Source organism: Dermacentor silvarum, chromosome 3 (genome assembly GCF_013339745.2).
Source record: "Dermacentor silvarum isolate Dsil-2018 chromosome 3, BIME_Dsil_1.4, whole genome shotgun sequence".
NCBI classification, from domain to species: domain Eukaryota; kingdom Metazoa; phylum Arthropoda; class Arachnida; order Ixodida; family Ixodidae; genus Dermacentor; species Dermacentor silvarum.
Genome location: NC_051156.1, coordinates 170,605,581 through 170,618,473, shown reverse-complemented (window position 1 = coordinate 170,618,473; position 12,893 = coordinate 170,605,581). Strand labels below are relative to the sequence as shown.

At 45.1% G+C, this 12,893-nt stretch overlaps 1 protein-coding gene across 9 annotated transcripts in view; it reads right to left on the bottom strand.

Moving 5' to 3' along the window:
- Nucleotides 1-12,893, bottom strand: part of LOC119446083 (rap1 GTPase-activating protein 1-like) — a 254,894-nt gene that overhangs the window by 30,263 nt on the left and 211,738 nt on the right. For all 9 annotated transcript variants that reach the window (XM_037710424.2, XM_049663886.1, XM_049663888.1 and 6 more), the window contains 2 exons: nucleotides 12,030-12,218; nucleotides 128-234 (listed from right to left, as the gene is read on the bottom strand). In XM_037710424.2, coding sequence (XP_037566352.2) covers nucleotides 128-234; nucleotides 12,030-12,218 — 296 coding nt within the window. The remainder of the gene's footprint in view (nucleotides 1-127; nucleotides 235-12,029; nucleotides 12,219-12,893) is intronic.

The following is a 12,893-nucleotide window of genomic DNA, read 5'->3' as shown; positions in this document are numbered from 1 at the left end:
GCGTCAGAATCAGGCAGTTTCATTCGCTGTTGAGTGTGTTTACCGCGTTCTTTCAGCGTCAACTGCTGTGTTGAAAAAGATAAAGAAAAAAAAAGGGGGGGGGGGATAATTTTTGTTTAAGCCTCACCTAAGTATGACCCTGTAGTGATCGTCCGCTTCCTCTATCGTTTCCAGCTTGAGCGACAGAATGAAGGGATTCGAACCTTCATCTCGTCCGATATAGTTGAGGTGCTCCTGATAGGGAGGAGAAAGAAAAGAAGATAAGAAAACAGACCTAAATTAAAACTGACGGTTGTTACGTGACGCAGGGATTATTTAGGGCACGTATAGATATAGCGATAATAAACGAATTAATTAATTTTGAATTAATCAACACTTCACTAGTTGTAACAGGTTTCACCATGCTAAGAGCCGTCAGTTCGTAACAACCGGCCAGGTTCCCAGCGATACGTCCCCGGAGTTACAAAAATTTATTGCATACTTCATAAACAAGAAGTTGAAACATTGTCGCTTGAATACCCTAATGCTCGCCTCTCCTTAAACAAGTTGTAGTGAAAAGAGAGTGACGCAAGCTATAATAAATACCACTGAAGAAGGCTCTGGGCGAGCTAGGAAACGACTCAGGGACTCTGCGAAAAGCCCGTTGATGAACCCGCCGTTAAGAGCCCACGTGACCAGCACGAATACTAACGGGGGCGCCATTTTCTCGCTTAACTCTGGTCTGAGTCTATCTCGCTCTCTCTCTCTCTCCTTGGTTTGCGCGTCTTCTCATGAAGCGAGCAAATAAGGTGCACCCTCGCCCCCCCCCCCTCCACTTACACCTGGGTGTCTCGTCGCATCCGCACGCATATGCAAATGTATACCGAGCACGTTAGCGTTCGCCATTTATCAGCCACCCCGCGACGTGCCAAGCTCGAGCTCGCAACAGTAATCCCGAAATGACAGTAATCTTCAAAGATTACGCCCTGTGCCGCCCCCTAGGGCAACCGGTTCTACGTGTGCGCTTCGCTTTAAAGGGCGACGGGAGACCGGTCCTGCTTTATTTCCTTTTTTTTTTCTTTTGCTTCGTTCTATTACGAACTCGGTAGGCGGGCGCCTAATTGTCTGTTCTCGCTTTGTCGAGAAAGGATCTTTTCTTTTTTCTTCCCCTTCTTTCTACGTCGTCTGAAAGCACGGTTTGCCTCTTGCTTGCAGCATGAAAAAGAAAATGTCGTTGCTATGTGCTTTTTTTTTAATTTCTTCTCCTTCCCGTGATTACGATTATTAGAGCCATAGGTTATCATGGTCATTCACAAAACAGACAGGATTCGTTTCGCTCTCCCACTGCAGCTTCGTTAGTACTCAAGAGACCTTCTGTATAATGGCAGTTTTGCCTGGCTATTCGCTTTATTGTGAGAAAAACCGAAACGGATAAAGAGGCGCGCCACTTTGGCTAATTTTATATTATTGCTACCACAGTAATCATTTTTGTTAAAGCAGTAGCTGGTGCCTGCAGGTGGCGCCAGCTGCTCTTTTGTGATCCGACAGACGTGCACAAAATATTGCAAACGTTACAACGTAAGGTGAAAATACAGTGACATTTCTTCCAAAGTAATTAGCACGCACGCTATACAAACACACATACACAAAATGCTAATCTTCCTGGGCAATACATCAAATACTAGGTACAAAGGAAATCCCCTAATGATGGACACATTCCAAACACAACACAATACTAACGAACGTGTATACATAAAAGCCATCGAAAAATGAAATGAAAATATGTTCGATTCAAGAAAGAAGAATACGTCCCCTAATCCGCACAGCAGTGTCACACACACCCGAATTCATAAACTCTGCATGAGAGGGTTAAAAATCGGAAACATCCTGAACTAGATCAGACATTTTCATTGAGTAGACTGAAAGATCATCGCGTCGTTATAGGGGACTCCAGCAGGACCTACCGGAGTGACCTTACACTGACTTAAGGAGCCTCACATTTGTGGGTGCTAATTTTGTGTAAATTACTGAATAATCGCTATATATCGGACTGCTTGTGCACATCTTGGAAATTGGCGAATTTATTGTTCAGCGGATAACTCATTTGGTTCACAGATACACCGCAATTGCCTGGCTTCGATCCGCCATGATGCCAGTTAGCGAAGTTATGTATTTCTTCACCGTATAAGGTGGAATGTGTGACTGCCGTAGGAGTTTACCTACTTTCCGTATGATTCTTATTTGGATTCAAACGGCTCTCGCTATAGATTGTGGATTAGCCTCCCGAAACCATGCAAAATGGGGCAATTAAGCAGTTATAATTTATTATTATTATTTTTTATGACAGAAAGGTAATGGGGCGCGAATGCGGTGCTCGCTATTCCCTGTAGTATAATATAGGAAGGGTACACATATATCAATAGGGTACACTTATGTACATAGTTTGTGTATTCTCGTCTTGCAAGTTATGCGATATTGTCGTTACACGTTATGTCCATATTTGTGCTTGCCACCGTTGCTTTCAGAGATGCGTGGACGGTTGCGTTGTAATGTCATTGAGTGCATTCACTGCAATAAAGTAGCATTACACGATTTAGAGAAATAAAAAAAAAAATATGGGAAAGTTGATATTTCAATGACGTCGGTGATGCCCTTTCAGTGATGATAACAGGTTGACATTCAAGAAAAGCTAGGTACACGACCGTGGATACATAGAAACGGAGGAAGGCAGTTGACACAACAGCTGCAGTTTTCTTCAGCGATGACAACAATTCTGCCTGCATGCGCCGCTTTTTGGAGCCAGAGTTCAGGTGAACGCATCCTTCTATGAACACAAAGAACAAAAAACAAAAAGCAACTGCTGCGGGGCGCGCGTTATCATCTATAGCTTTGATATGATTCAGTCTACATTTAACCTGTTTAGCTTTGTACCTCTGGGAAGACGCGGCAAAATGCGAGCTCGCGAAGATGCGGCGGCGCTTCGGCATATATATTTCGTTGTCGACGAAAATAGATATCTGCCAAGCTATCTCTAAAGTACTGGCGTAAGTTTCGTTGACTGACGAGATCAATACTTGAGGACAAGTTTGTAAAGGTTGTTGAAAAGAAATTGGCATTGCTCGAACTGCACTAGCAACAGAGAATGTGTGGAATGTTACACTGGAATATGTCCGGTATCTAGTTTGTCTACACTGTATGGTTTGTTTGTCTACGCTGCGTGTGTTTGTCTACACGCAGTTTGTTTACGAAAAATGCGGTTCGCTCAAACCCTGTTTCGCGATAGCGTGGCACTCGAATGAAGACACACTTGCGCCAGCCAATCGAGAGAGCATTTGTGTAGGCCGGTGTGTGATCTTCTTCCTCGTCAGAGCGTCGTCATCTGCTCAGTCCCGATCGCAGACTCGGGCGCCGAATATGAAGCCTCGTAAAAGCACGTACTCCTGTCCCACATTAGAACAAAGCAGCAAAGACAACAGACTGCAACAGTGCGCATATTTTTTGTGACAGAAGACACTGAAGACGTTTCGCAAACGCAAACATCGAAGCTGCCGGGAAAACTGTAATAGGCAAGAAAGTGAACGAAAACGTAGGGAAATAACCATTCAAAACGTATTAAGCGCCGCTTTTAAAGGTTCACGCGCGAATCGTACTAGAGACACACGCTCGATAGAAAAAAAAGAAAAAAAACGTTAGTGACGTTTGACTTCGTGAATCCGGGTGACGCGCAAGGGAAGGTGCTATATAACGCATACGAAGCTGTAGTCCTTCGGCGCGCCTATAGACGCCTCGACTGTCCGCATCGGATGTCGCTTTCAAGATAGGGCTCGCGCGGCCGCACCACACACAGCTGCCGGCGGAGTAAAGCGCCCCAGCGCGCGATTCTCTTCTCCACCTCCAGACGGCTTCCTCCTCCGGCGCTCGCTTCCTTCGCGGCTTCAAACATCCCATCGCCGATTTCACTGGCGGGCCATATACGCTTGCGCGTAAGCAAAAATATGCGGCTTTGTGCTCTATACAGAACGGGCATCCCCTATATACGCATATATTTCTGCCTGCGGTTTGCAATAAGATCTTCAAAGGGGTATTGAAAACGCCAAGCGCCCCCCCCCCTCCCCCCCCCCCTCTCTTCTCACGCCCACATACGCACACCCACATATCGAACTCCAATTCTTCACGCGCCAGTGTTTTATTATGAGCCGATTCCTTACTTCAATTTTATTTAGCCCTTTTTTTTTCTTAATTTACATCGCTGCTCGACATTTTCACATCCTCATTCTGCGACTGCTTTCGGAACCTAGTGTTGAAGTATTCAAATCAAGCTTTCAACGCAAGATAACGGTGGCTTACGACATATCCTGAAGGTTTCACCAATCATTGATATGATAAAAGCTTTCATAATTCACTATCGGCCGAGCTTCCGGCGGGCGGCATTCTTTGATCTGCTCTCGCTTCCTGAACAAATTTGGTAGTGAGACAAGAGGTGCGTTTTGAATGACCCATTCCTTTGCTTCAGCTACACCGAGCGACGGAAGATAAATAAAGGTCCCCGAACTAACGAGATCGTTAGCCGAACATGACGTTGCACCAGAGGTTAAGAAGAAGAGCACCTGGTAACGATTTCCAGGATAACGAGCTCAGCTACGGCAAGCATAGAAACAAGAAAGAGAGAAAAAAAAAAGATAGCAAGTGCAGCTAATTAGCGGCACGAGCTAAAAACGCAGTACACGTGTACTTTTCATATACTACAAGACCGCGAAACTGAAGTTTAAATTTATAGGCGGATAGATAGAGAAAGAAATAATTACTAGGAGTCCCTTATGCTACAACTAAGGCGACTTGAAGCCGATGGAAAGCCCGAGAGCCGCCAACTGAATGACACGACGACGACTTTTTTTTTTTTTGAGTCATCATCCCTCTGAAACCACAATTTAGAGTCATTTTTGCAAGTCATCATGTTCTTTTGCAAGCCACCCTACCGCACCAAAGTCGAACCATGACTCTGCACTTTTTTTTTGCTGAGTCACTGTCACTTGGACCCTCAAATGTCACATTTTTTTCCAAGTCACTCCCCCACTCCATAACCCCTTGATTCGCACTTGATTCACTCTTGATTCACCTTAATTCACTCTATCATCTCGGTTTTACTTCCATCACACTTGGTTTGCTCGATTATTCCAAATTTCCAATTTTCCTCCCTTTTGTTTCACCCTATCACCACTTGATTCACCTTCATTCACTCTTCATAATCTTAGGTCACTCTAGCTCATCATTATCTTTCGTTTGACTCCTATCACCCAACTAAACCCCTTTCATTCATCATCAATTAACTCTTAATTCACCTCTCTGTATACCCATTATCACTTCAGTTCACTTGCTTAATCATTCTCCCACCCTTAATCGCGGTTTTGTGCGCATCATCGCCTCTCTTCCTAAGAGGACCATTGCGTGTCGACGAGGCGGTTTTTAAACGGCCTTGAACCGGAGACCTCACCATGAGACATACAAGGTGATTTGGCTCGGGTGCTCCTATCTAAATACATGTAAAAGGAGAATTCGTTTTTCTCGACAACCACTGCACCAATTTTGACGATATTTGTTGCAATTAGAAGAAAAACTTATGATCTAGAGACGGTTGGTTTAGAATGCTTTATCTAGGTCGCCAATGTTTTATTAAAAATTGGCAAATATAGCACATTTTCAGAAAACGAAACTATGAAGTTTACAGCTCTGTACCTCAGCAATGAAATATTATATCACAGTTCTGTGAACTGAATCTAATAGTTCATCTAAAGCGGACAAAATTTATATGTTACACATGAATCTCCAAAAATTTAGCAATATGGAAATACGGCTTTTGCAGGGCCCTTGTACACAACGTAACAAATTCACGTGTGATATAAATTGACATGTCGAATTTGTACGCTTTGAATGATCTAATGGATGCCGTTTACAGATCCGCGATATCTGTTTTTGATGCAGAGCTATTAAGTTGTAAACTTCATGCTTCAATTTTTTTTCGAACTTTCGAATTTTTGAAAATTACTTTAACAAAATTCAGGCCCTGAATCGAAATTCCGCATTCAACAGTCACTAAAATGCAACAAATTTCATTAAAATCGGTCCAGGGGTTATCTCAGAAAAGCATTGCTGCGTTTTACATGTATTTGAATATAGGCCGCGTCGGAGTCGGGCCCGAGCTAAAGCTTCCTCTTAAAAATGAACCGACCAGAATCTTTGCCGTTGCAGTGCCGCTGTTATTATGCCTTGCCGTATACGCTTCGTCTTCTGCGTAAAGATCAAAGCTGACCACACATCATTCAACTTTGACGCAACTACCTGCTGCAAAGCTTCAAATTTCCGTCTTCGTGATTAATAATAGACGTGTCAAAAAAAGAAAAAAGAAAAGAAAGAAACATGGAACTTCAGTGCATATACCACACAGTATTAAAGGGACAATTATTCCAGATGGACACCGTGTAAAATTACGACCCGTGGAAACACAAGTCCCCCCCGTCGTCCGTCCATTTTTACCAATTAGCCGCGCCATATGTCGCGCAACTCCCCGTTTCGGCAGAAATGGCCGCCGTGGTGCCAAAGCGTGCCACGTAAACAAAAAAACGAAAAAGAGAAAAGAGAAAAAGGAAAAGAAAAAAGCAACGAAACACGGGTTCACCCACACGCGGCGAAAGTTATTAGACGTCGCCGCGGACGAGACCCTTGATTTGCCATCCGCATTTCAGCGGACGCGCCGCTCCAATATACGCGCGAAGCAAAGAGGACAGTTCGAGCGCAGTTTGCGAGACACCCGACAGTTAAATTGCTGCTGAGCACGTAACACGTACGGTATATAGCCGTTCCGGCTACGGATTCGACCTGTACTTTTTCTCCGTATGTTGCAGAAAAGGGCACGCGCGGCAGTCGTGGCTGTTGCGCTTCTGACTTTTTCGCAACACACGCTCTGGCACGAACACATTCTGAGAGCAGCATCAGATACTGTAGAGCCAAATGCACGTAAAGACGCGCAAACGCGTTCGTGCGTGCACACAAAACACAAAAGAAACGCCAAAGCTGTCGCAGTAGCGGGCGCAATAAAAGGGCTCGTGCGCTCGCACCCGGAGTTCTATACGCAAGAATAAATTAACCCTCGGGCCTGTCGGCGCTTTCGGATGAGATTCGTTAGGCCCCCTTGCGTCACTATATACGTGTGTGCTGACCCGCTGGCGCGCCGGCCAAGCGAATGCGACTGAAAGCATAGCAGCAGCAGCAGCCATGCCGGCACCCCGTGGGCTAATCTTGTTGGAAGCGCCGGACAGCGCCGCGCGCTCTCTTTTATTTCGTTGCGAGCGACAGAGAATGTGTCGAAAACTTGGCGCGCGGACTTCCGAGAAAAAAGGTCCGTCCGCCTGTCAGGAGCAACTAGTGACAGAGCCCGAGTGCGGGTTTCGCAGTGTATTCACTGCGCTGTTTCTGGGGGCCGGCAGCCGACTGGGTGCATCTTGAAAATTGGAATAGGCGCGGCCATTGTGCAACATGCGTGGACAGAAAAAGAGTGCAGTAGGAAATAGTGCTCTTAGCAAATATGTGGGCTATAGCGTAAGCTTTACACACATACACACGCACACGCACACACGCACACACACGCGCGCATCACATTTTGACCATATGCATGCTACCACGTGACACCAACGTGGCACCCAAAAAGAGCGCGGTCGGTGCAGACATTTCGATACGACGCGTTCAACGAGAGTGCGTGTAACATTTCATTGCTCTGCATAGATTATTCATGATGATTACGCCGCTTCCGAAGACTTTACGCCAGTATAGAAATAGGATGTTGCCTGGTGTCATTCATTCATTGAATTTCGGCATTATGGTACGCTTAGAGCATGCACAAAATAATGGGGAGGCCCAGACTAAAAGCCACAAAAGGCTTGACGGGGTCTGTATCCGATAATTGCACTTTAATTACACTTGGAGTTCTTCCTATTAGCACAACCTTGCAGGCTGACGCGACCAGCGATTCAATTTGAGGACACGTATCGATACCACGATGGTAATGCTTACGCGTCACGCTAAAGCTCATTAACGGCGCAAAGCGTTAGTGAGTACGCGGCAGCGATGGAGGTGACATCTTTAAATGCTGTGTTCTTCCAAGCGAGGAAAAAAATACGCTTGTGTTTAAATCATGCACTATAGTACACTAGATAGCGTGAACGTGTCGGCTGTGACAATCATGACAAAGGTACTGTGTACCTTTCTCGTTTTTTGAAGTGTCATGTGACACCAAACCATTAGGATGTCATTTTCGCGCCTATTGCTTGAAGACACAAACACGTTCCTATAGCGTTTATGTGGCTGAGCTGTGCGACTAAATACTAAAGACGCACCAGAAACGCTGTTCACAAATCATGTAAGTCTTTTTTTTTTTTTTGTATCGCCACCCGAGTTCCAAATATCGTTTTAGATTTTCAGAAGACCGTAATCTTAATTTTTTTTCACTAGCAATAATAAGACTTCTTTTTTCTCATCGAGAAGACACTAAATAACGCTTTCTTATACCATGACAAGTAAAGTATAAATGCACGCAACGTATTGTGATTTGCAACGCGTTCAGGTGAAAATATACATACGCATAGATCGTAGGCCCCAATCATCTGTGCCCAAAAAGTACTGCAACAACCACTATATGGTTGTAACCGCTGGATCGCGGCGGTACAGAAAGTGACCAGCCACAATCTTAGATGAGAACAACACCTATAAATAAAAAGAAAGCTGTCGATTCATCATGTAGATCATATAGTCTATGGCGCCGCAAAGTTGGTAGACACAGGAGGCCTCGCACGAAAAAAAAGAAAAAAAAAAAGAAAAGAAAACACTATACACCATAGTCATGTCATACCAGCTAGACCTCGCACAAACACTTCTAAATTTCCTGTAGATATGAATTATTCCCTTTTACAGCGTTATTTACTTTACGAGTAAGGAACTGCTCCTCCACGATTCTTTTCCGATAAAGTTTCAGTACTGAAACACTGATGAGCGTACTTGCCTGTGGCTTATCTTTGCTGATGCGCGCAAGCCTTGGATGATGTCCTTTCCAATTAAAACTGTACCCCAAACTTCGGTACGCAGTTCTTTTATATATATACTCTTTAAAAAATTTGTTCCGGTGCATTTTGGTTTTAATCAAACTTCCGACATAAACACTGGTCGCCTTGTACCTCGTAAGGCATTTTATCCTTTCTTTTTTTAACATATGTGATGGAGCCCAATTTCGCGAAGTTTTACCAATCAGTTCGAAAGGGCGACCTAGTTTGCTTGAACTATCCGCCCACGAAATAAAAGAAAAAACAACTTCCCAGCAGTTCCCCACAGGTTCAACAATAGGGCAGCCCGCAGGGTGCCGTTCAATAAACATGGGCTTGTCTGCGCAGGTTGACAGCGGTCGCCTCAGGGTGCACTATTCCCCTTGCGGGCAGAACCAGAACGATAAAGAGAGAAAACTTTTCAGCAGAAAAAAGAAACACATCATTCCGCCGGCATATATGTAGCCGCCTACACGTTACTTTGCATAGGGAAAGGGATCAAGCACAAATAGGACCCTTGATGACGAGGAGTAGCACGGATAAAAGAAGAGAGTTCGGCAAATTTTACGAACGCCGGCTTGCACGGTCGTATGCTCGGGATGCATATAAAAGTACGCCGGTCTCTCGCTCGCACGTACGCACGCACGAACGCACGCATGCACCTGAAATTCTCGTTCCTTGCTCTCCGTACAATATTCAATAAAATGCAATTTCAAAAAGGGAAAAGTTATATAATGGCGGATGCCGTGACCCGACTTCAAAGTGCTTCAAATACGATTAGCATTCGTTCAATAGCTGATGTCGACGCCACCTTGAAGTCGGCGTTCGCTAGTATGAAGCCTTTGTACGTGCGAATTATCGGACGATATATGATAAGGGCGCCGTCTCGGACGCGCACGTTTTCTTAATATAGTCCTCGATTTAAAGAGCGGCGCTCAATAATGAACTTAATCACGTGCGCCGCAATTTCTTGAGGCACGGAAATATTGATGAACAGGGGCTTCGATCATTCGCGTGTACGCAGAATGTGCATGCATAACTTAGCCTATACTCCACAGCCAACCTTTGCATCAGGCCAACCATAGCCAACCTTTGCCTGCGCGTTAACGTAAAGGCGCTTAATGTTTTTGAAAATTGATCGTCCCTATGATCGGACCGTTATGATCCTCTGAAAGGAGCATAAACGCTATATTCGAATGTGTTTGATATAACTACGCTTATGAACATATTGATAGCAAAGGAATCAGCGCGCTTCATGCACCAGTGTATATATATATTCCGTTCGACTCATTTTATTTCTCCTCCCCTCTCCCCTTCCTATTCCACATAATAGGTCTTCGAGCCATCCTCCAATAAATACATTTTATCGTCATCATCATCATTGCTTCGCTTTAAAATGAGTGGAACGGGGTGAAGGAACCGACCCGGCTTCGTCTCGATGTTCCAATATGTTGACCACTCATGCTGACGAGACCTTGTACTGGTGAAATGATGGAAAAGGCAACGTAAGAAAGAACAAAAAGAAACAAGAAACAATACGATGAAGCCCTGATTGTGTGACAGGCTGTAGTATGAGAATGTAAAACGTACAGAAAAACAAAAACAAAAAAGGTTAAGTGTCCTAGCACAAACTGTTTGTACCATTTTTTTCTGCTCATATGTGATATAACAAAACACTTTTTCTGAGAATGCGAAATGTGTGAGTGAATCTGTGACCTCAAGCGTGCCACAAAAAGGCGTCGCACGCGTTGGTTGTGCAATACCAACACGTAGCGCGTTTGAAGTGGTCGAGGCGGTGTGGTGCTGCATTGCGGATTTGAATGGGACCATGCCAGGCTGCTATATATACTGCTACGGTCATTCATTGTCGAAGCAGATCACGTCTCTGCGGACGCACTCAGTTTAAATGAAATATAAACTCGGCTCCAAACTCTGAGAATGACGCCTCGCGTTATTGTTGTCCGCCACCTCGTCGACCGGTGGCTCCCATTTTTTGAACGAAAAAGGCTCGTTGGACAAGGCTGTTTTCTTCGAGCCTGCTTTTCCGTGATTGGGATCTGGCTGAGACGAGGAAGGAAACGCACAACTTTAAACAGTCTTTGAACGAGAACTTCAAGCGAGCCCCGCATTCGTGTTGTCTTTCCTGCGAGGTCTGGTGGCTTTGTCGGAAAAATAAAATAACCCTCCCTCATCTATAGGACAGTCTGTCAAGGCGATGGGTCGCTCCACATATAGGCTTCCGCTTGTACTGTTCCTCCGCAAGCCTGGTGGCTTTGTCGGAAAAAAAACCTCCCTCATTTATAGGACAGTTTGTCAAGGCGATGGGTAGGTCCATATAGGTTTCCGCTTGTATTGTTTCTCTGTGTGAAGAGGTCGAAAAAAAAGTCATCTCGTAATGCTCATGAAGTATAAGAGGAACAAAAAGAATCTCGAAATGGTAAAAAAAAAATTACGAATAAAGGACAGGAATCAGGAACGTAAACGGCAGGAATGGGCTACGTTGATTCCTCCATGTCCGTTGGGACCGCCGACTCTAATGTAGTCTGCCATCATATTTGTCAACCGTTAACAACAAAATACAGTAGAAACCGGATATATCGAACCCGGATATAGCGAATTATTGTGTATATGAAACAGCTGTAAAATCCCCTTGAAAATTATTGTATAACATTTTTATCTTATATGTCCAATTACTTATATATCGAGCTTTTTTGTGATCGCCTTCAGATTCGATATATCCGTGTTCAACTGTAATGACGACAGCCTCTAACAGGCGCCTGTTCGCAACAAACACTGCTTCCGGAAAGACCCCAACATACGCGTCGAAGTCTCTGGACTTGTTCTCGTTTTTCTCCATGTCACCAGTTCACTTAACGCGCAGTGGAGCTGCCTCAAGCGGAGGATGCCTGCCCGACTGTACCGCCACGTAATGGTGGCCCTAGTGGGAATACACACAATGCCTACCTTTCCGAGGAAGTGCCTTCGGTAGGTGGTGGCGATCTCCCGGCTGTTGATCTTGGCCGGCGTGAAGTGTCCCGGCACGAAGACGCTGTCGAAGACGTCCGAGGGCGAGGCGCAGTCCACGCCGTCCACCCAGTAGCCGCCGGCCACCGGAAGCACCACCATCGGGTAGCTGCCCTGCTTTCGCATGATCTGGCAGTGGATCGAATGTAGGTCAAGGTCAAGCGTGCCATCACCGCGTCAAACTTAACGTGGCCTGCGCGAACCACTTGAATCGATGGTTACACTCGCCATTGTGCTCCGTGCGTAAAGCTAATAAACCCTTTTTTTTCAAACTTCCCTCACGATTGCAAACAGTACTCCCGATTCCTACATTTTCGTTTTTTTTTCTTCCCCCCGTTTTTTTTTAATCAGGAGCAGCCCTCAGCGCACGTACTGCGGGCTTACACCGAAAAGATCGCAGCAGCTGCACCCGGCATTTGACCTCATCTCGGAGATTCCACGGGCTGCCATTTGACTTGTTTACTTCATCGCGGATTAAATGCCAGTATTCGTGTTCAGTGCGTAAATATATGCACAAAGAAAGAAAGTTGCCTTTCTGCTACGTGTACTTGGGAGCAGCGCAAATGTTGTATCGCACACAAACGAACTTAAAGTATACAGAATTCCATTGGCGCAAACTTTAGCGCGCCTTTTACTCCGGAAGAGCATGCCTGCAGCACCTACAACGCGGACAACGGTGTTTATTATTTTTTTTTCTACAAGAGCAAATGCTGGCCTTTCGAGAGCATTCGCGCCACGTCGTGGGGTCGAAAGGAGTCGAATAAAGAAACACTAACCCGCCATATGCTATCGGGAAAAAATTGT